A 26137-nucleotide genomic window follows, 5' to 3' on the forward strand; every position below is an offset into this window, starting at 1 on the left:
GACTTGGGGCAAGAGAATTCATTTGAAAAGTTTACATGTTGTAAGTAGTGTTTGGGGTTACTTTCCTTATTAAATGAACATTATTGATGTCAATGACAATCTGGCTATTTATAGTCATTTATCATTTCTTCACTTATCTATCTTAAATATAATGCAGTTAGAGTTCTAAAGAAGTTTGTTTATAATTATCCTCCTTTTTTTCTTTCTCATTTTACAGATCTCTGATTGGAATCATCACCTGGTACAACCTAAAAAGAATGTAGTGACAGTTCTGGCCTAGAGTGAAATTAGTGGCTTAAACTCCAGCTTAAAATAGCATTCTTCTCTTCAGCAGCACTTCAAAAAAGAAGAAAAATGTATGGAAGTGCAAGAACAATCACTAATTTGGAGGGGAGCCCTTCCAGATCACCTCGTTTGCCAAGGTCTCCTCGTCTGGGCCATCGAAGAACGAGTAGTGGAGGTGGGGGAGGAACAGGCAAGACTCTGTCTATGGAAAATATCCAATCCCTTAATGCAGCCTATGCTACATCTGGCCCCATGTATCTGAGTGATCATGAAGGAGTAGCTTCAACAACTTACCCAAAGGGCACTATGACTCTGGGCAGGGCCACAAATCGAGCTGTTTATGGAGGTCGAGTCACAGCCATGGGAAGTAGTCCCAATATTGCCTCAGCTGGACTTTCCCACACAGATGTCCTTTCATATGCAGATCAACATGGTGGTCTGAGCAGCTCAGCCCATCATCACCATCACCAGGTCCCTTCTATGTTGAGGCAAGTAAGAGATAGCACCATGTTAGATCTTCAAGCCCAGCTCAAGGAACTCCAGAGAGAGAATGACCTCCTCCGGAAAGAGCTAGACATCAAGGACAGCAAGCTGGGATCCTCCATGAACAGCATAAAGACTTTCTGGAGTCCTGAGCTAAAGAAGGAGAGAGTCTTGAGGAAAGAAGAGGCAGCCCGGATGTCTGTGCTCAAGGAGCAGATGAGGGTTTCTCATGAAGAAAACCAGGTAGGTTATGACTCCCCACAGTGATTTTCAGCCTTGATGAGTAGTTGATGCTTTGCAGGTGCTTCCAGAACCTGTACAAAGGAAAGTTTGGCACCACCAAGAAGGCAGTAACTATATATATATATATATATATATATATATATATATATATATATATATATATATATAAATAACTTAGATGCTTGGGGAGAACACAAGGAATAGGATATCATACCTTGTGACCTCTTTATTTCCCAATAACTTTTTCACATAATTACAGAAGTGGGGGAGTACCTCTCCTTGCTAACTTTTATACTTGGTTAATTATGTTGTCTTTTTCAGCAGTTGCAGTAGCAATTCAGATGTTACTCCCACTGAATACAAGAAGAAAATGCTAACCACAAGAGTAAATACTTCACATTAAAGGGCCACATTTGACTGCAGAATTTGTTTCTCCTGAAGTACCCACAGTGTTATTTCTAAAATGAATGGAGTTACTTCTCGAAGTATCAAACTAAACAACAGGAGATGGGATTCACTAGAATGGGTTTGATACCTGGTACACAATCAACTTGAACTTAGTCTTTCTTTACCTATTCAATATTAAAGATCTGCCGTATGCAAGAGGCCTTCTTTCTCTTCTTTGATCCATCTTCTATGTTGCTGCAAGATTAGTAAGATTACTTTCCCAAAGTCTTCCTGTACTTAGCCTTCTCCCTTCTTTAAAGTCGTAAGTATTACTCATTTTCTCCAGAGTGAAGTCTATGGTCTTGACTTAGCTCACAGCATCTTCTACTGGAAGGCCTGGCCCAGCTTCGCCAGCCTAACATTGTATCCCCTCCTGCATCTGAACTATCTGTACCACAGGTTGGCAGTTCCTGAACAGGGTTTTCCACCCCAATGCCTTGGTTCATGCTGATCTATTTCACAATTAGCTACCTCAGCACCCCTTCTTCACTTCCCTTCCAGCTTAGCCTCCATTTTCAAGTTCTAGCTATTATGTAAGGCCTATCTTCTAGGTTGCTATTTTTATAAGGGCTTTCGAGTCTGACATGCCTGGTTTTAAGTCTCATCTTCACCTCTTACTAGTGGTGAGAGAAGGGCTAAAAGAAGGGGGAGCTACGTCATTTGGCTCAAGAATCCTCAGGTAGCATTTTATTTCCTCAGGTAGCATTTTATTTCCTATAGACATTTTAAGATGACTCCAGCATGACTTACCTAGCCATTGCCTAATGATGATCTCTGCTCTTTTTGGGGTTGTTATCCACTGGTTATCACTTCTTGGGAACCACATAGCTGTGGAAACATTGGCAACTTGTACAAAAATCTTCCCTTTGTGTGCACGAAGAGCAATCTCGATATCCTTTTGATGATCTGAAAATCAGTTTCTGGTTTTCACATGTGGAAATGTATTTTTTTTTAAGTTGGAACACAAAGTTTTGTTTTTTACTCATAAATAAAATTAACATTCTTTGCCACTATTTCTATAGTTTCCTGATATTTCTGGTTCATGTACTCTTTGTGACCCTGTCATTATGAGTTGCTTTCCCCTCTGTTCTATATTCTTTTCCTCTTGCTAGTTTCATGTTTGGAATAAAGCAGTTTAGCAAACATGAAAATAGTAACAAAAACGTTTGAGAGCTATTCTTTGAGCTATCAACTCCAAAATGACTTTTTTTTTGTTGGTTGTGTGGCTTGAACTCAGAGTTTGGGCAGTGTCCTTGGCTCAAGGCTCTACTACTTTGAGCCACAGCTCCACTTCAGGTTTTCTGGTGGTTAATTGGAGATAGCTGGCTTCAAACCACTATACTCAGATCTCAGCCTCCTGAATAGCTATGATTATAGGTGTGAGCCACCAGTGCTCAGCTTCCAAGACGACATTTTTTCTTATGCATTTATTATTGAATTTTTTTTTGTCAGTCATGGGGCCTGAACTCTGGACCTGGGTGCTGTTCTTTAGCTCTTCAGTTCAAGACTAATGCTCTGCCACTTGAGCCATATCACCACTTCTAGCTCTTTCTGCTTTTGTGGTGCTGAGGAATTGAACCCAGGGCCTCATGCATGCAAGGCAAACACTCTACTGCTGAGCCACTTTCCCAGCCCTATATGAATTTGTTTTTGAGCATAGAGCCCCAATTTTAAATGTATGTTTATTTAAAATATATATTATGTGCTGTAGTGTCTTCTATTGCAGTCACAAAAATATGGACACGATGAAGTAAGTATTACGTTGAAGTAAGTAAATTTTAATGATGTATATAACTTTTTTTTTTTTTACTTTTTTGCTTTTTTTTGTGATAGTAAGGGAATTTGAACTTGGGAACCTGTTTTTGCTGGGCAGGTACGCTGCCACTTGAGTTATGACCTTCATCCTTTTTGTTTGCTTTAGTTATGCTTTGGATGGGGTCTTGAATTGGTGTTTTGCCTGTGATTGTGTCTCTCTTACATGCTTCCCATGTAGCTGGGACCACAGGCATGTGCACCATCCTTGACTCCTTTTTGTTAACTCTTTGGCCTCAAACTGTAATCTTAATCTCTGCCTCTCAAGTAGCTAAGAGTACAAGTGTGAGCCACCACACCCAAACTCTTTTATGCCCTTAGTAATAATATTTCAAACCTCTGTTTTTATTTCATTCATGAGAATTGGGTAATAGCCACAGTTGCCCTAATAGTCTCATATGATCCGTTTGTTTGTTTTTTTTGGGGGGGGGTCTGGTCGTGGGGCCTGAAGTCTGGGCCTGGGCACCGTCCCTCAGCTCTTCAGCTCAAGGCTAGCGCTCTACCACTTGAGCCAAAATGCCACTTCCGGCTTTTTTCTTTTTGCTTATGTGGTGCTGAGGAATCGAACCCAGGGCCTCAGGCATGCAAGGCAAGCACTCTACCACTGAGCCACCTTCCCAGCCCCTCATATGATCCTTTTGTTCTCACCAGTACTGTGATCACAAAAAGCTTGGGTCTTGTGGGTGACAAGTGATTGTGACATTTAACAAGTGAAACCCTGCATTCTTTTTTTTTTTTAATTTCTTTTTTTTTATTGTGAAAATACTGTACAGAGGGGTTACAATTACATGGGCAAGATAATGAGTACATTTCTTTTTTTTTTAATAAAGATTTTTTTTTTATATTGTAAAGATACTATACAGAGGGTTACAGTTACATGAGTGAGGTAATGAGTACACTTCCTCTTGAACATTGTTACCCCCTCCATTGTTTTCCCCCTACCATCCCCTCCCAGCCTACCTTCCCCGAGGTTCCTTTTTTTTTTTTTGATTGTGATTAAGTGATTACATAATTTCTGGAATTTCACAGTATTGTGGAATAATGATGCTCATTTAAAGTCACAAGTTCATTCTAACTTTCCTGGAGCAAATTGTCTATCACAGTCTGTAACATGTAACGGTGTTCACATGTTATACACCATACATGTGATCAGCAGCATGGGGATATTTAGTAGTGGTTCGACCAGATGAGTGGGAAACCCTGCATTCTTAATCCGTGTACTGCATATAGGTAAAATATAATTATTTTCTTTTTTAGGTTAATATTAAAAAGAAAGCAGCATGGAGAGCTCAAAAAGTCAGTTTATTTGCAATATGATGTGATACCATATACAAAAAATAAAAGATCGATTAAAAGCAAGTATTTTTTTAAAATTGAAATGCTTTCCTTCTCAGTATTAAGGGTTCCTTTCAGAGAGGTGAGTGCATGCCTATTGTTCAGGATAGGATAGATTCTTCTGTGGTATACAACAAGCTTCAAATCTCAGTGGCTTACTCCATCAGATATTTTTTCTTTTAATTTATTTTACTACATATATTTTTACTACATATATTTTACATATATATTTTACTACATATATTTTACTACATATATTTTACTACATATATTTTTATTGACATCAATTAGTTGTACAATGGGATTACATTTAAAAATAAGAATGCAAGCAATTTGTTTGGGATATAACCATGTGCATCACTGATAAGAAGTTGGAGAAGTGAGTTTGGAAAGAGGAAAACTCCCCAAAATACACATTATTAAATAATATACAATTAGGGGAGAATAAATCACATTATGTGAAAAAAAGAGTTAATGTATGTACACAGTGCTTCTGGTTATGGCTACTCCTCTACAATTCTCATCTAAAGTATGGAGCTGGCCAAGTGATTTTCTTTTTTTTTTTTGGGTCCAGTCGTGGGGTCTGAACTCTGGGCCTGGGCGCTGTCCCTCCGCTCTTCAGCTCAAGGCTAGAGCTCTACCACTTGAGCCACAGTGCCACTTCCGACTTTTTTCTTTTTGCTTATGTGGTGCTGAGGAATCGAACCCAGGGCCTCAGGCATGCAAGGCAAGCGCTCTACCACTGAGCCACCTTCCCAGCCCGGCCAAGTGATTTTCTGTGCAGGGCTTTTCCATGCAGTGACACAGGATCCAGGGTTTGACACCTGTATGCCTGGCTTTCAAGGTGGCTACACCAAGAGAAGAGCATGCCTGGAGATGGCACATTGTTTCTTTTGTTCTTTGGATCAGAAGTGACATGTTAAAGGAACTAGGTTGTGTAGTATTCTGTGTTTGACAAATTGAGAAGAGACAGGAATGGGGGATAACTACCCCTATCTGTGCAGTTCTTAGGTTTGTCAAAAATGTGTAGTTGAAATAAAGTTAGAGAAACAATTTAGACTTCCTCTGTTATGGCTACTGCTACCAGCAGACATATGTTGAGGCTTTGTTATATGCTATATTACATTGTTTTGTGTTTGCAACAATCATCTGAGGTAAGTATTAGAAATGTCCTCAATTTATAGATAAAATGTAAATGTAGAGAAAAATAACTTATCCAAGTTTACACAACTTAGTCAATGATGGAGCTGGGTTTTTATGCTGACTGAACTGTCAACAGATTCTTGGCATTATTGGAAGATCATACTTCCTATATGTTAGATTAAAAGAATGACAAGTTTGGGGCTGGGACATGTTTCAAGTGGTAAAGCACATGCCTACTAAGCATGGGGCCCTGTGTTCAAACCCCAATACCACACAAAAAAAGTTTTGATTGAATGATTAAGAATGTCACTTAGTGTAACTAGAATTCTTATTCTTAATTAGGACCTATTTTTCTAAATATTAATAGTTTTTGTGCAATATAAGATTTCCACGTGTTTTAGCCAGCTTTCTATCACTAAAATAAAATGCCCAAGGTAATAGGTTTTGAAGAGAAAAGTTTTATTTTGGAGGGTCCAGTCCAAGATTGTATGGACCCATTGATTTCGGGCTTTGATGGGCATGCCAGATGGCAATAGTGGATAGTTAGTTGCATAAAGGAGAAAACTTCTTACCTGTGACCAGGAAGCAAAAGTAATGAGTCCAGGGTCCACAATCTCCTTTAAGGAAACACCTCCAGTGACCTCAGGACCTCCACTAAGGGCCCTCCTGCTAAGGCTTCCATTTTCTCCCAGAAGCATCACCCCATGGATGAAGTCTTTAACATGTGGATCTTTGGAGGGACACTTGCCTAAATTATAGTATAATTATTTTTCATGACTTTTTTTTTTTTTTTTTTGGTTGTGGGGCTTGAACTCTGGGCCTGAGGGCTGTCCCTGTGCTCTTCAGGTCAAGGCAAGCGCTCTACCACTTGAGCTACAGTGCCACTTCCGGTTTTCCAGTGGTTTATTGGAGATAAGAGTTTCACGGACTTTCCTGCCCGGGCTGGCTTTGAACCTTGATCCTCAGATCTCAGCCTCCAGAGTAGCTAGGATTACAGGTGTGAGCCACCGGCGACCGGCTTTTCATAACTTTTTAAAGACAAGAATATCGTAACCCCTTTTTCTATATGAAAGAAAAGAACATAAAATATTTAAAGAATATTTGATTGTGTGTGTGTGTGTTTGTGTGAGTGAGTGAGTGAGTGAGTGAGTGATTTGTGCTAATATTGGTGCTTGAACTCATGGCTTCAAGCTCTTGCTTGGCGTTTTTGCTCACAGCTGGTGCTGATACCTCTTGGGCCATGTCTTCAAGTTCCAAATTTTTGCTAGTTAATTGGAGGTTAGTGTCTTGAAGATTTGTCTTCTCGGGGCTGGGTTTGAAGCTCAGTCCTCAGCTCTCAGCTTCTTTAGTATCTAGGATTATAGACATGGACCATTGGTGACAGGCTTTAAAAAATTATCTTTTAATGCATAATAACCAGAGACTAGAACTACAAAGGTAATTCTTCTTGGTATAATTAAATAATTAGAATTTCACTAACATAAATTCAGATGATCTAAAACAATTTGAACTGTACTGGATGAGGTAAAATGGGGAGCAGGGTGGAGGCCAGGAAACACAATTCCTAGCTACTTTGGAGGCTGAAGTGTGAGAATTATTTTAACTCATGAGTTTGAGACCAGGCTGGGAAATCTACAAAGACTCTGCCTCAAAAAAACAAATAAACCAGGTGTGATGGCTCATGTCTCTAACTTTAGGTGTCTGGGAGACAGAAATCTAGAGGATCAGTTTGGTGCCAGCCCATGCAAAATGTTAATGAGACCTAATCTCAATAAAAACTTGGGCATGGTGGTCCATGCCTGTCATCACAGCTATACTAGAGGTGTATGTAGGTGACTGAGGCTCAAGCTGGCCTGAGGGACAAGGAAGACCCTGTCTGAAAAGGGGCTAGAAGTGTGGCTCAAGTGGTTGAGTACTGGCCTAAAAAGTAAAAGGCCCTGAGTTTAAAACCAATACTATAAAACTCTCCAAAATAAATAGAAAATTCTTAAGGATTTATATCGTGCAGTTTGGTTTATAGCAGTTACTGTGTTTTCATATTCCTGGACATTTTTTGCTATTATTATCTTTGTATTTCTAATGGCCTTTTTTCCAAGTTAGTTATACACAAAGCAATTTTTAGACATTTCCCCAGGTGTACGTATCTAGCCAAAGCTCTGCATGAATATAAATAGCATCACACACTAGGAGACTGTACTAGATCTAATATTTACTCATCTCGTGCAGAAGTGGGACAAGGTCATGGAGAAATGTAACCCAAGAAATGTAAGTAAACTTGTCTAGAGGAATGTTATAGCTTTTAAACAATGGTTATAGGATCATTTCTATTTCTGGCTTGACACAATAGGAAAAAATCTACTCTAATCAATATGATTCAACGTGCAATTTATTTTTTATAATGAGAAAATATTTTTATTTATTTTTTTATTATCGTTTAAGTAGTTGTACACAGGAGTTTCACATATCACTTTATGAGTACAATTCATCTGGATGCATTTCGCTCAACCCCATCCATCCCCCACTAAGTTGCGTAGTTTCTCTTTCACATATGTACATTAAATATTGTAGACAATGCCCAGCACAAAACGGACTCATCACCTTACTGATGTAACTGTAACCTCTCTGGATGGCATCTTTACAAGAAAATAAAATTTAAAAAATGCTGTAGTTGTATTTGCCCAGCCTCCTCTCCATTCATCTTGCCCCCTCTTCTCTTGATCTTCTCCCTTCTAACAAGACATGTTCCAGCTTCCTGGTATTCATTTTGTTAAACTTCGTTAGTTGTTCAAAAGAGTTAGACCACTGCGATCCTCCTGTGGGAATACCATACTTCAGACAGTATGTTTATGTATACATGCATATGATCCTGTATATGTTTTCATATCTCAACATATGATTTATTCTCCTTTTGAACACAGAACGTGAAAAAGTTGAGAAAGAGCTCACTTAGGTGTTACCTTTTCAAAAATTATTTATTTGTATACTTCAGGGCTTTTCTTTTTTACAAAAATTGACTAGCTGTACAAGGGGGTTTCATCATAAGAAGTGCATTTATATATACAGCGCTTCTTGGTCATAATAAACCATCTCTCACCCTTCCTTCTTGTTCCCAAACCATTCACATCAAGTCTGCAGGACCATTTTAGCAGGGTTGTTCAACTGTGTTCTGAAATAGTTATTTGGTGTTGAGTTGCGTTTGTACGATTTGCTGAGTTATACCAATTGGAGGTGAGTGTTAGGGTTTATTCCATCCCATTGAGGTGTCTGTGATGCCACTGTATCACAGTAGCTTGTCTGCTAACAGTGAGATGCATCTGCCTATCCCTTTGTGATGAGCCCAGGAGTTCTCAGTCTTATCATGTTTTTGGGTGGGCCTTGTTACATTTTAGACTGATTTCTTTTTCTTTCTTTCTTCTTTTTTTTTTTTTTACTCAGTAGATTGATTTCTTGTCTAAAGTTTTTTTCAAACTTTTTTTTTTTTTTTGCCAGTTGTGGGGGCTGAACTCTGGGCCTGGGCACTGTCCCTCAGCTCTTCAGCTCAAGGCTAGTGCCCTACCACTTGAGCCACAGCACTACTTCTGGCTTTTTTCTGCTTATGTGGTGCTGAGGAATCGAACACAGGGCCTCATGCATGCAAGGCAAGCACTCTACCACTGAGCCACTTTCCCAGCCCCTTGTCTAAAGTTTTATATGTTGGAAATTTTATCTGTAGTGCAACTGTGTTAGAGGTGGTGGAATCCTTAAGAGGTAATTAGGTAACGGGGGCTCTACCCTCATGAATGTATTCATATATTTAAAATATTTAATTTTATTATAAAGATACTCTACAGCATGGTACCAGTTACATGAGTAAAGTAATGAGTACATTTCTTGTCGAGCATTGTTACCCCCTTCTTTGTTGTTCTCCCACTATCCCCTCCCTCCCCCTCCTCTCACATTTGTATAGTTCATTTCCAACGTAGTGTCTTATGATATCATTGTTGCAATGGGACATCCCGTGTCCTTGTTTCAGCATTTTGTAATTCCCCTTCCCCTCTCAAAATTAGATAAATGTAAGTACAAGATGCAGGGTACCAAAATCAAATACAGTGACAACTGGGGATACATCATATGGGGAAGAATATACAAAAGAAACAAGTCATGTACATTAGAAACAACAAAAAGAAAAACCTCTTATGCCCATATCTTGGGGTTCATTTCATCTTATATTGTCATGTGTACAAAGCTTTTGAGCTTTTCTGCTCATCAGCTAAGGTAGCCTAGATGTATACTAATTATTGCAAATACGGGAAACCATGGGACCTATATTTCTTTGGTTCTGAATAACTTAATATGATTTTTTTCCAAGTCTTTCCATTTCCTAACAAATGGGGAGGTGTCATTCTTTCTGATGGAAGCCTAGATGGAAGCTGAATTGATCCATTCATCTACTGAGGGGCATCTTGATTGATTCCATATCTTAGCTATGACAAATAGTGCTGTGATAAACATAGTTGTGCTGGTAGCTTTGGTATGTCCTTGTTTTTGGTCATTTGGGTAAATGCCCAGAAGTGGGATTGCTGGATCATAGGGGAGCTCTATGTTTAGTGTTTTGAGGAACCTCCATACTGCTTTCCAGAGTGATTGAACAAGTTTACAATCCCACCAACAGTGCAATAGGGTTCCCTTTTGGCCACATCCCCTCCAGCATCTGTTATTAGATTTCTTGATTATAGCCATTCTAACTGGGGTGAGGTGGAATCTCCATGTTGTTTTGATTTACATTTCTTTTATGGCCAGAGAAGTTGAGCTTGTCTTCTTCATGTGTCTATTGGCCATTCTTATTTCCTCTTCAGGGAAGTCTATCTTTAAGTCTCTAGCCCACTTATTAATGGGGTGGTTGTTTCTTTGAGGATTTGTTTTTGGGGGATTTAATTTTTTGAGTTCTAAGTATCTTTTAGATATGAGGCTCTTGTCCATTGTATGGCTAATGAAGATCTCCCAATCCATGGGCTTTCTGTTGATCTTGCTAGTTATGTTCTTTACTGTGCAGAAGCTCTGCAGTTTCATGCAATCCCACTTGTCCTATCTTTCTTTGATTTGTTGTGTTTCTGGGTCTTTATTAAGAAATTTTTGGCCTGTGCCAAGGAGCCCTAGGGTTTCTCCAATTCTTTCCTATAATGTTTTCAGGGTGTCTGCTTTGACTTCGAGGTTATTGATCCATTTGGAGTTGATTCTGGTGCAGAGTGATATATAAGTATCTAACTTTAGTTTCTACAGGTGTTTACCCACTTTTGCCAGCACCATTTACTGAAAAGGCTGTCTTTCTTCCATTCTATTTTTTTTAAGCTCCCTTGTCGAAGATTAGGTGGCTATAAGTCTGCGGGTTCATTTCTGGGTTTTCAGTTCTGTTCCATTGGTCCTCAGGTCTGTTCTTGTGCCAGTACCAAGCTGTTTTGATTATTCTTTCTGCTAAGGATTGTTTTTGTTATTCGGGGTCTTTTATTGTTCTACCTGAATTTTTGGATTGTTTCTTCTATTTCATTGAAGAATGAGGTTGGGATGTTGAAGGATATTGCATTGAATTTGTAGATAGCCTTTGGCAGTATTGCCTATTTCCACGATGTTAATCCTCCCAATCCAGGAGCATGGGTGGTTTTTCCACTTCTTTAGTTCTGCTTTAATTTTCTTTTTCAGGTTTTTAAAGTTTTTGTCACACAGGTCCTTCATTTCTTTAGTTAATTCCTAAGTATTTTATTTTTTATGGGGCTATTTGCTTTACTGACTGGTTCTTCATCAATTTCTGCTGCTGCTGCCAGTTGGGCTTGTTGTGTGGTTGCTTGTGTGGAGTCTTGTTCCTCGAGCTCTGGTACTGATTCATCACTGTCAGATTCTGTTCTAGACCCCATCTCAGCCTGGGGCTGTGGCAATTCCTGCTCTGTAGCAGGGACGTTTTCTGTGGCTTCCCCGGGCATTTTGTGCAAAGGATGCGGAGCCAAGATGGCGGTAGAGGGAGAACTGGCGAGTAAATAAACAATTTTTTAAGGCACACCCAATTCCAGTATTTTATAATAGCAGCAGCAAATGGGCTAAGACAGCTATCCTCACTACTCAGATCCACCATCTACTAGGATCATTTCTTCCTATTACTACAGGTCAGAGAAACTATGGGTCCATTTTTCAAGGGCATTCAGGAAAATGAAACTTTCCAAAGGGGGTTTTCTGTTCAAGTAAATGGACACACATACTGGAAATGTGTATCCTGGAAATTCATGATGCATGTATTCTGGATTGAATTATCTCCCCTCCAGAAAACATGTCAGATTCCTAACTCCTAACATCTCAGAATGTGAACTTACATTGAGTTTTTTTTTTTTTTATAGGGATAAGCAAGTTAAAATGATTTCTTTAGCATGAGCCCTAATTGAGTTTGGTTTCTTTACAAAAAAGGGGAAATTTGGATGCAGATATAGACATACATTGGGAAGATGGAATGAAGCCACGAAAAGGTGACCTGTAATCAAACAGAGGAGAAAGTCCTGGGACACACCTTACCTGACAGCTTTTCAGACTTCTAGCCTCCCAAGTGTGAGGCTACAAGTCTATTGTTTAAACCAACAGTGGTAGTACTTTGCTATAGCAGACCTAACAAAGAATTATACCAGCCAGGCACAGGTGGCTCACACCTATAATCCTAGCTACTCAGGAGTCTGAGATCTGAGGATCCTGGTTCAAGGCCAGTGCAAGTAGGAAAGTCTGTGAGACTCATCTCCAATTAACCACCAGAAAGCCAGAAGTGGTTCTGTGGTGCAAAGTGGTAGAAAACTATCCTTCAGTGAGAAAGCTCAGGGACAGTGTCTAGGCCTCAAGTTCAAGCCCCACAACCACCATCACCAACAAAAGAATTCTACCATATCACCATGTGAAATGGTCAAACTCTTGTTATATGCTATTTGTTAAGTTTACTTAACTCAGCAATTTATCAATTTTATTTAGCCATGAAAAACTTTGTTTTAAGCCAAACATCAATGTATTAGGAAGCTATTGCTGCATTATTACCAAATCACTATTATTATAACTTCCCCTCTTCTTGTCTTGAATATTGATGTGAGTACTAGGGCTGTGCTAGCCATATTGTAGCCATGAAATTCACAGAGGCATCTGCCCTTCCATCTTTGAGCAGTTGGAACCAGTATTGGAAACAGCCTACCTCTAAACTTACAGATATATGAAAAAATAATTCACTAAGTTACTTTGGATCAGCATTCTTTTCAAAAAAATGTTGGACCTGTGTGTCAGTTTTTCATTTTAACTCTGAGTTGCAGTGTGATTGTGTGTGTTTCCCCTGATCTTACATAGGCATATGGATTTAGAAGTAGTTTAACACTAGGACATAACTTGGAATCTAAGTCTTACGAGGACAAAAATGTTCATTTTCTTTATCTGGAAGCAATCTTCCTTAACTCTTGAAATGTAGCTTGTGTGTGTGTGTGTGTGTGTATGTGTGTGTGTGCATGGCATGTGCATGCGCACGTGTGTGCTGCTTTGAACTCATGGCCTGGGTACTGTCTCTGAGCTTTTCTGCTAAAGGCTAGCACTCTACTACTTGAGCCAAAGTTCCACTCCTGGATTTTTTGGTGGTTAATTAAAGATAAGAGTCTCACAGACTTCCTTGCCCAGGCTGGCCTTGAACTGCAGTCCCCATATAGCAGCCTTCTGAGCAGCTAGGATTATAGACGTGAGCCACCTGCACCACCTGCACCTGGTGTTTTCTTTTTCCCTACCTTTTCAGAAAGATGGAAAAACTTTGGTCCAGATTTAGTTGATGACCTACTTAGAAGTACATTTTTAAATGTCTTCCATAGACAGGTGAGAACTTCTTTGGCTCTGAAGATCTATGAGATGGCACAGTGCCAATAGTTTTCTTTATTTGCTAGAATGGAGAATGATTTGAAATGAGCTATACATCTTTGTCACAGATGTCAGCGGGTTTTGCCTTAGTCTCTTGTAGTCAGTCCTAGAATCATCCATGTGTTCCATATTAGCAGTCTCACGTACTTTTTAAATTTAATTTTATTGTCAAGGTGATGTACAGAGGGGTCACAGTTACATACGTAAGGCAATGAGTACATTTCTTGTCGAACATTGTTCCTCCCTGCCTTGTTTTTCTCACATATTTTTGTTCTGAGTTTCTTCTGAAAGACCTGGCTCCTGGGAGAAGAGAAAACATTCTTATATGCTGGATCTTGGGAGATGTAAATGATTTCCTTCTTCCATTTTTCCTGGATCATGTTATTTGGACATTGGGATCACAACAGCACACAAGCAACCAGAGAAAACATTTAAAATCATTTATATCAAAAGATTAGTTTTACCTGTGCCAAAGATACCTATTGAGACCAAGTTTCAATAACAAGTTTCAAAACATGCCCTGCTTAATAAAATTCCTCATAGACAACATTTTCAGAATTTTGAGAGGCAAGTCTGTGTTGATTGGAGAAATGTAATGGTAATTTTTATCGGCCAACACAGATGGGGTGGGCTCTTCTCTGGCTAGAGTTCAAGTCCAGTTTCTATAATTAGTTTCAGGTGGAGCTCTTGTGCTGTTGTTGGGGTTCATTGACATCTGTGTGCAAACTCCTACCACTCCCACTTGGCATTTGGACTCAGTAAGTGGTGTGACTTTGCAGGAATATGGAAAATTATAAATCTCTCTCACACACATATCCCAGATAAAGCTGCAGCTCTAAAGGTCAGGTTTTGCAAGCTGTGGAAAGCATTTCAAAAGTTAGGGAAGTACATTTACAGCTGAATATGGGTGTACAGCCTGACAAACAATTCTGGCATGTGCACTTTTCTTCTGCGTCTCTTTGGAGCCAGCACTTGATTGTATTTTGGAAGTGACTGTAGCCATTTTTCTGTAGGTCTAGAGAAGAAGACTGAGGTAGCTTCTTCTCAATTTATAACCCATGCCTGGGCTCAAACTGCTGGGTTTATCTATATACAGTCATCAAGTTAATTGGATGGTTCTCAACTGGCAGTAGTTTGGAAATGCTTGGAGACAGTGTTAGCTGTTACATGTGTATGGGGGATGGAAGTTTGGCACTGGCATCCAGTGGGGTCAAGGCCAAGAATAATGTTAAACACCCTTCAGTGCATAGGGAAGGTGCCATCATTAACTGACCCATAATGTCAGTATATACAAGGTTGAGAAACTGAGCATACAAAATGGTTACTTCACCTGATGCCTTACTCAGTGCTTTTCCTTCACTTAGTGCAGTGATGATGGAGATACATAAAAGTAAAAAATGATTGATTCATTATTATGTGGGAAAGAATTGATTGCAATGTCTTTTTCTCACTCTCTTCCCTGATTTCCTATGTTGGTATGGATTGGTAATAAGGAATCTTCACATATCTTGAATTCTTTTTTTCTTTTGAATTCTTTTAAAAACTGGTATTTGTCAGATCGGTAGAACAGTTGTGAAGTTCATTAAGAAAATGAAGCTTCTTGAAAACTACAGTCTCTGCACATTTTGATGTTTTCTTACACTGATGTTGAGAGGGAGGTGGAACAAGAATTTTTGAGCACCAGGAATTTGCTGTTTTCTTACTGTGTGTGATGTGAACAGTTTTGCGAGAGGTGTATGGCCTGCATTTTATAGACAAGAAACAAAGCAAGGAGATTAAGTGGTCTGCTTGAGGCCTAACCATGAGATAGAGCTAGGAATTGATGATCTAAGATAGGTTTAACTGTAGAATTGTACTCTTCCCACTGTTATGACGAGGAATTCAACAGGTTTGCTTAACCACTTGAAGATTACTGTGCTGGAATGAGAGTTCTGATGAAGAGTAGGAGTAGCAGTGTGCACTATATAGAAAAGATGGGAAGCAAGAATGGGAAAGGGGAGTTAGTAGATGGAGGCTGCAGAAGAGACAGGGCAAGCAGAAGGTAAGTGGCCAATGATTTCCTGTCTAGTAAATGAGCACAGATTTCCTGTATTGGAAACCTGTCCAGAACGATGAGAGAAATCAACTCCAGGATGATGAAAAATGAAAAACACAGGGGTCAGAAGAAAGAGGTTATCTCTCTTGAGATTTACTTATGAACTGGAAGGTCCTTTTAGGTGTTTATCACTTTGATATCTCCCTATCCAATACTAGAGCTTCAGGGAAGAAGCAGTACTTCATTTTGGGCCACTGAAGATGATCTCATTAGTCTGGTTGGAACTCTTTTAGAGTTTGCCTCCATCTTCAGGAACTTGAATGTAACTTGTCTCTTGGCCTAGAAGATGTTTAGCCAACACTCTTCAGTTGGTAATTTATCTTATTGAGGTGATCACTCTACGCAGGCTTTGTCCTTTGGATGGTTCTGTATCTCTTGTACTCTTCCTCTCCCCTTTCTCCCCCACTTCCTTCCCCCACTGTGCTCTTTCCTCTTCCTGTTATTCCTTCGCCTCTCAATACTGTTTTTATATGTCCCTCTGAAAAATTATCATTCAAGAAAAGTATATATAGGTAGAGCGCTCTCCTTGAGCTGAAGAGCTGAGGGACAGTGCTCAGGCCCAGAGTTCAAGCCCCATGACTGACCAAAAGAAAAGCATATATGTCTTATCCAAACAAGTGCTCAACAGGAGCTGCCTGGAGTTGTTCTGTTGCAATTCCAGAGACCTTGTATCCAGCATCTATTCTGGGTCCAGTTAGCTGTGGCTAAGAGAGAAGATCTACAATACTTGGCAGAGCTTTGCAGTAGTCTCTGGTGGGGGCACAATAGGTAGATTGGGGAGTGTATGGGTAAGATGCTAGAGAGAAAATGACACCTGTTGTTGGGAAATAGGTTTGCAGAACACATTATTGAAAGATTTTTTTTTTTTTGATCCGGTCGTGGGGCCTGAACTCTGGGCCTGGGCGCTGTCCCTCAGCTCTTCAGCTCAAGGGTAGTGCTCTACCACTTGAACCACAGTGCCACTTCCGGCTTTTTTCTTTTTGCTTATGTGGTGCTGAGGAATCGAACCCAGGGCCTCATGCATGCAAGGCAAGCGCTCTACCACTGAGCTGCCTTCCCAGCCCATCATTGAAAGTTTTGGATATTAGGAAGATCAAGATCAATTAAGAGCTCAAGAGTCTGGAAATTCAATGTCTGTTGCTTCTGTTTATAACTAGTCATTCCAGCAACTTCACTGGCCTCCTGAAACCTCAAGACCTTTATACCTATCTTGTCATTCTCTACCTCTGATTGTACCTGTAAGGTACAATAAACAGGTAGGTTTCATTAGGTAGCTGGTGAAGAGAACACCACACTCTATTCAGGCAGGAAAAGAGGTTTATTTACCGAACTGCTGCCCCCACCATGCATGGTGGAGAGGCATGGCTGAAAAAGGAAGGGGCGACCCACCCCTGGGCCAGGACTTATCTAGGCCAGGGACAGGAAGAGGTGTGGCCAAGTGTGGGAAAGGTGTGGCCACACTGGATCTGGATGTGACCACAGGATCTGGGACCCTACTAAGGTCAGATGGGAGGCATGTGACCAGAGGTGGCCCAGGATGTGACCTAGCAAGAGGGGAAAGTGACTGCTTCCAGATGTGCCAGTTACCTAGGTAACAGATCAAATACTGGGTGGAAACTTAGCCAAGAAGTAGGGAAGTGCCCCTGTGCTGATCTTACAGTACTCACTGGAGAAATTCCAGATGGTGTATTGACTGACACCTGGATCAATTCCTGCCATCATATTTAGTGGACCCATATGGCTATTCTTATAATCTAATCTCAGATTCTATCCTTTATGATACATTCAGAAATTCTCTACTTCTGTAGGCTTATCTAGTTTGATGCAAAGTAATGTCCAAACTGGATGGGATTTTAGTGCTAGATACGATCTGCTAACTTTTAGAACTAGGTATATTCCAGTTGGGTGTTTTCTATTTTAAAGTTATAACAGCTTGAGTTCTCAAAGCTATCTTAAGAAATTGCTCTTGGAAAAGAGACAATGTATTACCTGAAAAAAGAATGGGAGGAAAAGAAAACTCACTGATTTGTTTGCTGGAAAACATTTCTGAAGTATCCATGTGAAGTAATATGTTCCCCAGGAATCCTGATATCAGTACAAATAAGCCCAGTGTATGGGATGGAAAGTTGGATACTGCAAAAGATGGCCTGATTTAGAAATTTCTCACATTTAGAAACATAGAAAATAATAAAACTGGCTTTGCTCATAAAGCTTAAATTTCTGCCTTTGCGTGTTTATTTTTGGTATTTTTGATGCAGGATCTTCCTATATAGTCCAGGGTAGACTTAACTTGTGATTCTCCTGTCTTTGCTTCCCAAGTACTGGGATTATTCATTCAGATCACCATATCTGACTCCCAGGATGTGTTTTTTAACTTTGGAAAGCTATGTATTTTTTGACCAAAAAAAGTCATAATTTTCCCTAGAAAAAATAAGCCTAACGTGAATTGTGCACAATAATTTGTTCTTTATCTCTCAATACCAGGGGTAGCTAAGGATATTTAGGTTAAAAACTTCTGTATAAGTATGAACATTTAATATTAAATATTGCAATATATCAGAAGTAAGTAGTTCCTTGTAATTAATTAAGTGAATGATAAGGAGGCAATGTAAGATAATCTTTTCAGCTCACAATTGTTCAATTTATCCTGAAAAGTAGAAAGGTATGATGTAGTATAATTTTCATGATAAAAAGAAAGGAGAGAAGAAAAAAGGAGATGGAGAAGACTCATGATTCACATTATTTTTCTGGTAGCCCATTACCATGCTTGCTGGAGGCAGGAGCCACAGCATTTTCCAGGAGAAATTGTTACAAGTAATTAGATTATAAGAGTAGCCATATGGGTCCACTAAATATGATGACAGGAATTGATCCAGGTATCAGTCAGTACACCATCTGGAATTTCTCCAGTGGGTACAATCAGAGGTAGAGAATGACAAGATGGGTATAAAGGTCTTGAGGTTCCAGGAGGCCAGTGAAGTTGCTGAAATGACTAGTTATAAACAGAAGCAACAGACATTAAATTTCCAGACTCTCGAGCTCTTAATTGATCTTGATCTTCCTAATATCCAAAATATTTCCATGGCAAAAGCTGGAAACTGCAAATGTCTCTGTTGTTATAGGGCATAATAAAGGTGACTTCTCAGTAGACACTACTGTCTGAATCCTCAGGAAAGGCAAACATTCAAGTTGTCCAAAGAAACATTACATGGCTTCCAGGTTTAATTAGCTGTACACATTAAACCAGTTGGCTGAAATTGTGATCATTCAGAGGTGGTGTTTGATGGGCTTTAGTAAAATTTGACCTGGTTTGCATATCATAGCCCAAATTCATCTTTTGTATATCTGATCGGCTAAATCTCTCACAGTGAGAATTTAGTGATTTACACCTAAGAAATGGTATCCAAATCACAATCTCCCCGGGAAGAGGTCAGAACAGGCCTAGATAAATACACATGAACAATTGTGAAATAGAAGTAACTTTTAACCTGAGGAGACTGATTAGTTTCACAAAAGGAGGAAGCCCAAATAAGGAGTTAATCTAAAGCAGGCTTTGATGCTTACCCAGATGTTAGGTTAACCAAATCATCTCTTTGGCCTGGGCCCCAGTCACCCCTGCTGCATCATCATACTGAATAAAATGATCTCAAAAGCCAATATTGGTTGGAATGTGCTATGATTCTAAGCAAAAAGTGTCAGAGAAGAGTTTTCTGGTAGCAAAAGGAAGTCAATGTTGTTATAATATGATTCATATGCAATTTGATGGGGGCCTAGGACTAGTGAGACAGGTGTGGTCAAAGCAGGTGAGGATGGACCTGTTGGCTCTCTTATCTGATTGCTTGTAGTTGTATTTACGAACTGCTGATGGAACAATCTGCTTGATATGGGGATGACTCAGCAAGCCCATTACCATGCTTGCTGGAGGCAGGAGCCACAGCATTTCCCCAGGAGAAATTGTTACAAGTAAAGGCTAATTTTACTTATGCTGTTGATGGCGTTTCTTAGCTATACTAATTACTGTCCTGATAGAAATGCTGCAGCAATATACTCAACGTTCCCAGAGTCTAGAAGTGAAAAGAGGTTATTCTTAAACAATCCAGGCAAGGGATTCACCCATGAATTCTAAAGCTGCTGCACTTCCTTAGTCATGACTTTCTGAAGTGTCAGACATTTTGGCTTAAATAGAATGTCTGTGTTTGCCTGTTGTTAACGTCTAGATTCCCTAATCCATTCTCTACCTCACTGAGTAGTGCATTCAGTTGCAAGTAAAATTATTTTAGAAAGGAAAATTATAAGTGTATGTTGTGCCTTGGGCTTTTAAAAAAGTATTCTTGGGCTTTTAAAAAAGTATTTTGTAAATCTGAGAATTATGTTTTGCTTTCTCCCTTAGGTCCTTAATCATATCTGACTATCTATCTGTTTTTTTTTTTTGGGGGGGGGGGGGAGGTCCAGTCATGGGGCCTAAACTCTGGGCCTGGGCACTGTCCCTCAGCTCTTCAGCTCAAGGCTAGCGCTCTACCACTTGAGCCACAGCGCCACTTCTGGCTTTTTTCTTTTTCGCTTATGTGGTGCTGAGGAATCGAACCCAGGGCCTCATGCATGCAAGGCAAGCGCTCTACCACTGAGCCACCTTCCCAGCCCCAAATCCAATTTTGCTTTTCTTTATTTTTTGTTTTTTTTTTGTCGGTCGTGGGGTTTGAACTCTGGGCTTGGGCGCTGTCCCTGCACTCTTCAGCTCAGCGAGCACTCTACCACTTGAGCCACAGCACCACTTCCTATCTATCTGTTGTCCATCCATTCATCTGTCCACCCATCCATCTGTTCATGTAACGTACTTGGTTAGTAAATAGTTTCTTTAAAAAAATGAAATGTACAAGTATATAGAGAGTCAAGGCATTGGTTAATTCTTAAAAGTCAAAGACAGATATTATGATGCCTCTACCATTGCTCTTTTTGCTCATGATTGCTCTATTTGAGGGCTTTTTATGTTCCCATATGAGATTTAAGATTTTTTTTTTTTTTTTACTTCTGTGAAGAATGGCAGTAGAATTTTGATGGGAATTGCATTAAATATATAGATTGCTTTTGGTTATATGGCCATTTCACAGAACTGATTCTGCTGATCCATGAGCATGGGAGGTCATTCTATCTTGATTTCTTTGAAGATTTCTTTCCTCAGAGCTTTATAATTTTCATTGAAGAGGTCTTTCACTTCCTTGTTTAAATTAATTCCTAGGTTTTTTTTTTTAAAGCTCTGGTGAATGGGATCATATGTTTGATTTATCTTCCAATCTGCTTATTGTTAGTATATAGAAAAACTAATTTTTGAATATTGATTTCATAGTTTGTCACTTTGCTGAAAGTGTTATCAGAATGAAGGTTTTTTTGGTGGCGTTTTTGGAGTCTTTTAGGTATAACATTTTATTTGTAAATAGTGATCATTTGAGTTCTTCTTTATTTGAATCTCTTATTTCTTCCTGTTGCATTATTGCTCTAGATAAGCATTTAAGCACTGTTTTGATTTCAGAGGAAATGGTTTTAGTTTTTCTCTGCACATGTGCAGCCTTTAGTATGTTGAGATATGTTTCTTTGATTCCTAGTTTTTTTCAGAGCTTTTATTATGAAAGGAAGTTGAATTTTGTCAAAAACTTTTCTGTGTCTATTGAAATGATAATATGATTTTTAGTCCCTGATTCTGTTTATATGCTATATTATGTAAATGATTTGTATATACCAAACCATCTTTGCATCCCTGAAATGAAAACCACTTGATTATGGTGTTGTATGATCTTTTTTACTGTGTTGTTGAATTTGTGTTGCAAGTATTTTATTGAGAATTTTTGCATCTGTGTTTATTTAGGAAATTGTCTTTACCTGCTTGGATGTTAGGATAATTAATACTGGCTTCGTAGAATTAGTTTGGCAGTATTCCTTCTGTGTTCATTTTCTGGAATAGTTGGAGGACAATTTGGCATGATTATGGATAAAGGAGGTAGTCTGGAGCCTGGCCTGGAGTGAAAGGGAACACATTTCCCAAATGAAAGGAACAATAGAAAAGGAGAACTATTTAAAGTTCCCTGTAATGAAGATATACTCTCTTATGCTAAGAGGGCAGATGCAGAAGCCCTTCTAGAGACTCCTTTGCAAAAGGTGTTGCCTTTGGTTGTTTTTCTGAAGACTTGGATTTCTAATAACTGCTCATGGTTCTTAAGCTTTCCCGGGGAAAAGTATAGGCAGATAAAATTGTGATGAGATCAACACCTCAGTCATGCCTTTCCCAATGACTATCAATTTCAAAAGGATTTAGCTTATTCCAATAGCTGCCTTCAGTTTTATATTGGGGTAGATGTGATTGAATAAGGATGTAATTTGTATTCAAGTGTGTTTATATGTGTGATATGTAGACCCAGTTACAGAAGAATAACCACTGCCCTGGATTGATGATTATTCAACTTGAGAGAGAAATTTCACCAAGTTTTGCATTTTCTTTGTACTCTCTGAAGTATCATTCCGATATCAGTAAGGAAAGTAAATGCGTCACAGGATACTTTAAACACTGTTCTTTGAAACAATATAGCTTATTATGTACCTTTTCCATCAGAAAGTAGTATGTTTGTTAGAACTTTATGTGGGGTATTTGAATGTTACAGGTCTTCACTGTCTCCCTAAGGTTTGACATTGGAAGCTATACATTTGAAGATCAAGAGTCAAAAGGGAGGCACATGGTTTTATTAATCCTGGATGATAGGCTCAGTATCTCTCCATGCAGGTATTCTTTGGTTAGGTAGGAGAGCTTTCTGTTTCCTCTGACCAACTTCCAATCTGGCCAAACTGAATCTGAATCCATGTAGTAAACACCACATCCAGAAATAATGTTAACAAGAAAAAGAGGCTTTGATATTTTACCACATGGATTTCCAGAAATGAAAGGTTAACAAAGAGGGCCAGTTTTAGGATGCAGGAGAATGGACTTGATGTATCTTTGAGTTTAGTGTTCAACAAACTACACTTTCTTTCTTCTTTTGCTGTGGCAATATATGATCATGGATCCTTGAGAAGAAAGGATTACAGTCAGGTAGTGGCTCAAGTCTTCTAGGCAGTTTGGCATAATGGTTAAGAAGATAGAATTGGAATTCTGAGTCCTGGTTTCAAGCTCTGACTGTTACTTACCCAGCCCCATGACTTTGTGAAAGTCAGTGAGTACTTCTGGGCCTCAGTTGCCTACATTTTAAAATGGGACTAATAGTAGTAACACCACTATGTAAATTGCTTAGAACAATGCTGTGTAGAGGTTAATACTATACTGCTATTATTTCCATTTAGAAATGAAGTTCATGTAGATGATTGTAATGGAGAAATGACTTCATTGAGGCACACATTTAAAACACAGCAATAAACAGCCCACAAGGATGCTATTTTTTCAACTATATTTTAAATTGGGATGTCCAAATGTGTCTGAAATGTGAGGATTTTACTTTCCGGGATGCTGAAATAATTTTTTGGCTCCATCTTTTTAAGCATGAGAATAAGCTGAATGTAGAGTGGATCTGCGCTCATGTTGGAGGAGGCAGACGAACAGATGGAAGGTGTTAGAGGGAGCATTTTGATGTGCTCATGGAGGAGGCGTTAATATTTCAACATCTTGTTATTTACAGATAATTTTTAGCAGAGATTTTCAGAGCTGCTCAGTTTTTTCCCCTTTCTTCTGAGTAGCACAGGATTGTCACAAATCAATGTGTTATTAAGAAGCTGAAAAACTTTAGAAATTGAGTTCAAGTTTGATAACAAAAGTAAGTTTTAGCTTTCTGGATTTTAATCTTTTTTTTTTTTTTTGAGGTAATTCACCAGCCTACAAAATTTACTCAACAGCCTAGACTCAGCAGAACTTGATTACTGACTTAGGTCTAGTGCTATAAATAGACCAGCTAGTTGATGTGTATTAATGTTGTATTCCTACTCTATCATGGGCAAGGAGGATAAAGAAGTGAACAGAAGAGACCATAAATTCTTTGAAAAAGGAAAAATAATGGAAGGTAGACCTTCAAATAAGCCATCATAAACATAGTGTGATTATTGCTTTTAAACAAGATACCTGGAGAGGTTAAGATTAAGAAACTCCTCCCTGTACAATGAATGTATGCTAATAAAAATATTTTTTAAGCATTTCTTCTGGAGGCAGACATAACTGCATTTAAAGTTTGCCTCTGGAACCAAAGCAAACAAAACAAATTATCTTTTACATCCTTTACAAATTATTGGCTTCTCAAGTTTCTGAACATACATCTGTAAACTGGGATTACTTTACTGTTTCCCCTGTAGTGGTGCTACAAGCACCAAACACATAGTAAGTGCTTATTAGCATAGAAATTAAGTACTATGAAATGAGTTCTTGGCAGAGTGATCTTGTTAAATTATTCTTGTAGGTTGGTATTTATGTACCACATTGTGTGAGATATTTAATCAGCGCATGCCTTATTCCTTATATTCAAATCTCTCACCAAAGTTCACTTAGTAGATTTATTTCCTATATTATAGCAGTGTACATTAAGATACATTTGTTCTATATATATTCTAAAACTTGACATTTTTGATAGAGCTTTGCATATAATTTTTAGAAAAAAGCTGGTCTCCATAATTTCAGGTGCTAATGCTTAAACACCAGAAACAAACTCACTCAAGCCAACTCCATTAGTGAAGCTAGGTTTTAAGAGAATAAGCAGCAAATAATTATAGTTAACCATACAGAACTTTATGGTTTCCTAGCTCGCTCACTGTAGCATTATGATGTCTTAGAGGTACTTCTTCAACTATAAAAAGGGGGATGATTCTTGTCCCAACACTTCAGTGAAGCAGATTTTTGAGATAACACAGAAAAAAACTCTCAGCACAAAAGCCCTAAGACAGTAAATGCTCAGTAGATGCCACTACCTGGTGTATCTGGGTGGAGGTCAGGAGTTGAGGATCCATGGCATCTCTAGCTGTTATACCTCTTAACTACAATTGCTTCTCTCCATTTTTCTCCTTGTCTTTGAAGTTTCTATTTTTTTTATATTGGGGTTTAAATTCCCGAAATTAGGCCTCTAACTAACAAGTACAGCCTTTTGTGAGCAGATTTCTTTTACCCCTGGCTTTAGTAAGGTAGTTTGCATCTAATTAATGAACACACTCTGCTGAGTTCGGATGAAGGAGTTACAGGGCAGTATAGGCAGGGGTCCTTATCCAAGGCGATGCCACAGGCTGAGGGGCAGGTTGATCCAAGGTCACGTGCCACCTCTGGGCCAATGGGTGAAGGGGAAGGGGTTTCACTGAGCAACAGAGGCCAAGCCACTTTTCTCTGATGGAGTAGAAGCAAGGATTCTTCTAGAGGTGGTAAGTATTTGTGTTCATGGAATTGGTGAAGCATGAGAACACCCCCCCTGGACATGGAGGTGTGGTTTTGAGGCAAGACACTCATTTGTGAGTGGATTCGAGCTCTGGGATCTTTGCACAGGCTGGCTTCTTAACGTGGCTACCTTCCAGGTGGACTGACAAGGCTTCGGGCCTTGGCTTGCTCTCCTGCCTCTGTCTGAACTTTCCAGCACTGACCTTCCAGCGCAGTTCTTTCCATGCCATTTCTGTGTATTGTGTTTGCTAAGCTTCTTAGACATGCAACTCTGATTCCTCCCCCTAACTTAGGGAATCAGAGCCTGCATTTTAACAAGATCCCCCCACATGTGCACATGTGCAGGGAAGTTCTAGTTTGAGCTTACTCATCGTAAGTCTCTAAAGAGAAGATTTCTGAGTTCTATCCTCAGAAATACTGATTTGGAAAGTTCAGCATGGTCCTAGAAATCAGTCTTCTGGGTCTAAAGTAGTTGGTCTGTGACCAGACTTAAGAGGATGTCTTTCAGAGTGTGGGGGTAGGAATTAGGGAGGTTGTGAAGAGGATGTGGACTTGGAAGTTAAACCTGGCCTATTGAGATCTGGACTTCTTTTCTGTGAATCCATCTGCAGAATTCCAATACTTCTTGATCCTTTCATCTTTAAATAAAACTTGGAGAAAGGACAGTGGCTACACTTGTAATACTATATACTTACAACTTTGAAATTTTGGAGTTGGTGAAAGTTGTAAGTAGCAAGTAAGTAGCAATCCACTGTTGTAGATTTCTCTGGACTAGTGTATCAGCCTCTGAGACCCAATTGTTTTATGTAGCAGAATAATAAAGAGACATCCTGTCTGTCTTAGTTCTCCAGATGGCCTCCAGGAAAATTTCCAAGCCGAAATTACATTTATTCGGTTCAAGAACCCACTGGGAAGATGATATAGTCATAGAAAAAGCCAAGTTTTTATTGACTTTGAACTTAGTGTTTTTCTAAATTATTAGCTCTCTAGGTTCTTACAACTTGGTTTACTTTTTTTCCTAT

The 26137-nt window shown here is 39.2% G+C and overlaps 1 protein-coding gene across 4 annotated transcripts in view; it reads left to right on the top strand.

Moving 5' to 3' along the window:
- Positions 1 to 217: 217 nt before the first annotated feature.
- Erc2 (ELKS/RAB6-interacting/CAST family member 2) overlaps positions 218 to 26137 on the top strand; it is a 789311-nt gene continuing 763391 nt past the window's right edge. For 2 of the 4 annotated variants that reach the window (XM_042679900.1, XM_042679903.1), the window contains exon 1: positions 218 to 1011. In XM_042679900.1, the coding sequence (XP_042535834.1) occupies positions 355 to 1011 (657 nt within the window). In that variant the 5' untranslated portion in view covers positions 218 to 354. The remainder of the gene's footprint in view (positions 1012 to 26137) is intronic. The other 2 variants (XM_042679901.1, XM_042679902.1) reach the window with 1 other exon arrangement.

Source organism: Dipodomys spectabilis, unplaced genomic scaffold (assembly GCF_019054845.1).
Source record: "Dipodomys spectabilis isolate Male_0828 unplaced genomic scaffold, ASM1905484v1 ptg000054l, whole genome shotgun sequence".
NCBI lineage: Eukaryota > Metazoa > Chordata > Mammalia > Rodentia > Heteromyidae > Dipodomys > Dipodomys spectabilis.